The sequence below is a fragment of the Myotis davidii genome, unplaced genomic scaffold, assembly GCF_000327345.1.
Source record: "Myotis davidii unplaced genomic scaffold, ASM32734v1 scaffold962, whole genome shotgun sequence".
Classification (NCBI taxonomy): domain Eukaryota; kingdom Metazoa; phylum Chordata; class Mammalia; order Chiroptera; family Vespertilionidae; genus Myotis; species Myotis davidii.
Window position 1 is genome coordinate 6,595,461 of NW_006295559.1, and position 4,369 is coordinate 6,599,829.

The following is a 4,369-nucleotide window of genomic DNA, read 5'->3' on the forward strand; positions in this document are numbered from 1 at the left end:
TCTCAAAAGTTAGTAATAAAAATTCCAGGATGCTGGTCAGATTCCAGTGGTATTAAAATACAAAAATTAAAAGGGAATTGTTAGTTGCTATACTTCACTCCAAAATGTAACATTTGTAAAAGCATAATTAATTTTTTTAATAAATGGGAGAGTGATTGCACGTCCCTACCACATTTAAAATAGAATCCTTTTTTTCCCCAATATCAGTCACACTTTATTAATAGTTTCTTGGAACATGGTGGACCCTTTCATTCTATGATTCCAGGCTTTTCTTTATTTCTAGAAAAAAAACCTATTTTATTTGTTTAATTATAAAATAAAAACTTTTTGAATAGTTCACAACACTGCATTGAAAACTACCCAATGAAATACTATGCAGACATTCTAACTGATAGTTGCAAAGAATACATCATTACTAGTATGTGGGGAAAATAATGTGACAGAGACTACTACATCTCTGCCAATATCCAATTTCCCCTTCTTCCTTTAATAAGAACCCCAAACTTTAGGTGGATACAGGGGTCTCCTATTAATGATTACACTTTCCAATCATTCTAGGCATAGTTCTGGCCAATGGAATTTGAGTGGGAGTAATCCCTATAGCTTTCAGATTGTGCTTTCAAGGAAGGGAATGTATTACCTTTTCCCCTGGCGAAGGTGCAGATGTGATGGTGGTACCTGGAGGAGCTATCTTAGACCAGAGAGGAAAGCTGTGGGTTACAGTTGGCAGAGCAACAAGATAGAAGGAAACTCAGCCCCTGACCAACTCATGGATTTCATGGGAAAGAGCTATTGTAACAGTTAACCCCAAACTTTAGGTGGATACAGGGGTCTCCTATTAATGATTACACTTTCCAATCATTCTAGGCATAGTTCTGGCCAATGGAATTTGAGTGGGAGTAATCCCTATAGCTTTCAGATTGTGCTTTCAAGGAAGGGAATGTATTACCTTTTCCCCTGGCGAAGGTGCAGATGTGATGGTGGTACCTGGAGGAGCTATCTTAGACTAGCTATCTTTACAGTTGGCAGAGCAACAAGATATAAGGAAACTCAGCCCCTGACCAATTCATGGATTTCATGGGAAAGAGCTATTGTAACAGTTGAGAACCAGAGAGAAAATGCAATTCTATAACAGCAATCACTTATAAGTAAAAGGATTCAAACAAAGTTGGCTCTACAACAGCATTACACTTATATGGAAAGCTCAAAATACCATAAATAGGAAATGCATTTACCAGTAACATCTGTACAGTTGTCATCTGAATCAGACTCCCCAGGATCAAATACTTGGATCCCCTGCGCTTGTAGCCTCTGAAGTTTGCTCTCCAACTCTCGCTTGGCTCTCAATAAGTCCTGAATTTCATTTTCTTTGGTCTCCCTAAAAATCTTTGAAAGGATTTAAATTTTGAAACTTTTTCTATAATAAAAATCCTTGTGTCTTCAACGTTTAAGGACAAAGCTTTCATTCATTTGGTCCTTGATCTCTTCTTTTGTAGGATAAATAATCTGAATACCTCCATCTCAGTTTTGTAACTGGAATCCACTGGAATTCCAGCAAGATGCACATCTGTGGTGTGGGGCTGTCTTGTGCTCTGCCTAATATTTAGCAAGTCTGTCCCCCCACTTCCACTAAATGCTAGTAATAGTAATACCCTCCCAGCCCATAGGGCATGGCTCAGTGGTTGAGCGTCAGCCTTTGAAGCAGGAGGTCACTGTTTGATTCCCAGTCAGGGCACATGCTGGGGTTACGGGCTCGATCCTTAGTGGGGGGCATGCAAGAGGCAGCCGATCAATTATTCTCTCATAGTTGATCTTTCTAACTATCTCTTCCTCTCCCTTCCTCTCTAAAAATCAATAAAAATATATTTAAAAAAGATGCCCTCCCATACAAAACATCCCCAGAGAAACACTCCATTTTTTCCCAAAATCTTATTAAAATGGGGGGTTACGGGCTCGATCCTCAGTGGGGGGCATGCAAGAGGCAGCTGATCAATTATTCTCTCATAGTTGATCTTTCTAACTATCTCTTCCTCTCCCTTCCTCTCTAAAAATCAATAAAAATATATTTAAAAAAGATGCCCTCCCATACAAAACATCCCCAGAGAAACACTCCATTTTTTCCCAAAATCTTATTAAAATGTTCACTTTTATACCTTTCCTTTGAAATTATCTCAAGTTTATCAGGAAATGAAAAGGTGTCCTACTCTAGTTCTTCTAAGTTTCAATGACTCCTACATCACTTATACCACGTATTCATTGAAGCATTATATGAACTTTGAAAATATGTAGTTTTTACTCCACTTCACTTTGAGGATAAAAATGGAAAAAATACCTTGAATTGCCTTTTAACTTTATCTCTGTCATGTTCAAATGTAGCTGCCCTTTCCATTGCTTGGTATTTGGCTTCTAAAGCACTCTCCTTTTCCCGAAGTATCTTCTGATAAGTTTTTTGAAGTGCCTGGAATAATTTATCTTGTTATTTCTAAAAATCATAGTATTCTTCCCAAATTTTACATTATCTTACATACATATTACATATCTTAGAATTTTAACTACTTACTAATTTTACCAGTTATCAAGACCTGCATATTATCATTTTATTCAAACACATAATAAAACAATGCAAACATGCTTGAACTATAGTAAATGAAGACACTTCAACATTACACTTTCAATGGAAAATATTTTTTCTTTACTGTACCAGCTCTTCATCCTACACCTCAGTTTCCTGATCTTTAAGAGAACATAAAGTATAATTTCTAAGCTTAACTTGCAAGATAATTCTGTAATTCTAAGAGACCACGTGCTCATTGCCTCCATGTCTTACTCATCTTGTTATCTGCAGACCTCCTTCACTTAATGTCTGACTGAATGAATTAAATAAATACACAAAAATATTTTTAATGCCTACACATGTGAGAAGGGAATCAAAAGGATTACATAAGGAATCAGGACTGGTAACAGGAGGAAGCTGAGACTGTGGCACTTGTCCATCCCCTTACTACACTCTACCCTGGTTGGTCCAGACTTCTTTTCTACCTCCATCTCACAGTCATTCCCAATGCACAGTGCCTATTGGATAGTGGCTTGGACCCATGGAATCAGATATCTGAAATGCATACATCCATTTTATATATGCAAGTATTAAGAATGCCAATTAGGAAAACTGATAAGACAACAGATAGACTGCTGATAAATGTCTCCCCAAAAAGGGTGCTCACTATATGACAGCGAATGCAGGGTGGTGGGTTAACTAGCATGAGGAAGAATGCTTCTTCCTTTTAGAAAACTCAATCTGAGGTGCTCGCTTCGGCAGCACATATACTAAAGTCTGAGGTATTCGTTCAATTCCCAGCATGATGCACCCAGAAACACTTGTGCTGTCTAGATGTCTCTTCCATGGTAAAGAAAAAGAGAGTAAACAAACCACAACTCTCAAAGGGGCCCCAAAGTCTCACAACTCTGTTCACAGAAAAGTAATCTTTTGCTTTATATAGATTTTTAATAAGTTAAGTAGAGATCTTCTACAGAGTGGCCAGGTGATTCTTTTTTTTTTTTAGTAAATTAAATGGATTAAGGCAGTGGTTCAGGCCCAGAAATCAGGATTTTAAAAAGATTCCCAGGTGATTCTAATGTTCAGCCAAGGTTGAGAACCACTGGATTAAGGGAACTTGACTACACCCCAACCACACCAGTTAAGATGATGAAAATCAGGGGCTTCCAGAATTTTCTGGAATGTGAAGTCTAAAACATTTCACTCCAGGGTCATTAAAACCCAAGAGCAATGGAACTTCACAAAGAAACGGAGACATAACACCCCACTGTGGAGGTAGGTAAAATTCTAGGGGGGAGAGGGGGAGTTAAAAACTCCTGGGAAAGCTTTGAGGAGTTGCTCCAACAGATGTCATCTAAGTCTTGTGTGCCCCTGTGAACCTGCTTCCCAAGAGCTTCATGGAGCCTGGCATTTGACACTTTCAGGCTAACGGCCTCAAGGCTACTGAATGAATGAACTAGAAATAGAAAAGGGGTGGCATTAGTTCAGAAATCAGTTTAGACAGCAAGAGAATATGTCCCTTCAAATTAAAATGCACCGGAGTTTCTGCTCAACTTTCAAAACTAGCTGGTTTGGAGAGGAGACAGGATGGGCAACGAACGAGGTCAGGCGTCCAGAGTCCAGCCTGGCAGTGTCTCCGGGCGGCTCCCGGCCATGGCAGGCCGCCCGGGCTTCACTTTGCCGGGTGTCGTGGCCGGCCTCGTTGGGCGCCAGGCCCGGAGTTACCTGCAGCTCGGCCCGCAGCCGCTTGTTCTCCGTGTCCAGCTTGGCCTCCCGGCGGCCCATGGACAGCAACTCCTGGTTCTTGCTGACCCG

General features: G+C 40.0%; 1 protein-coding gene across 1 annotated transcript in view; it reads right to left on the minus strand.

The window, feature by feature from the left end:
* The window catches only part of NPHP3 (nephronophthisis 3 (adolescent)), a 35,590-nt gene extending 31,227 nt beyond the window's left edge, over positions 1–4,363 (minus strand). The window contains exons 1-3 of the mRNA XM_015568071.1: positions 4,280–4,363; positions 2,333–2,458; positions 1,236–1,386 (exon numbers count right to left, since the gene is read on the minus strand). Coding sequence (XP_015423557.1) covers positions 1,236–1,386; positions 2,333–2,458; positions 4,280–4,339 — 337 coding nt within the window. The 5' untranslated portion in view covers positions 4,340–4,363. The remainder of the gene's footprint in view (positions 1–1,235; positions 1,387–2,332; positions 2,459–4,279) is intronic.
* Between the last annotated feature and the right edge of the window lie 6 nt (positions 4,364–4,369).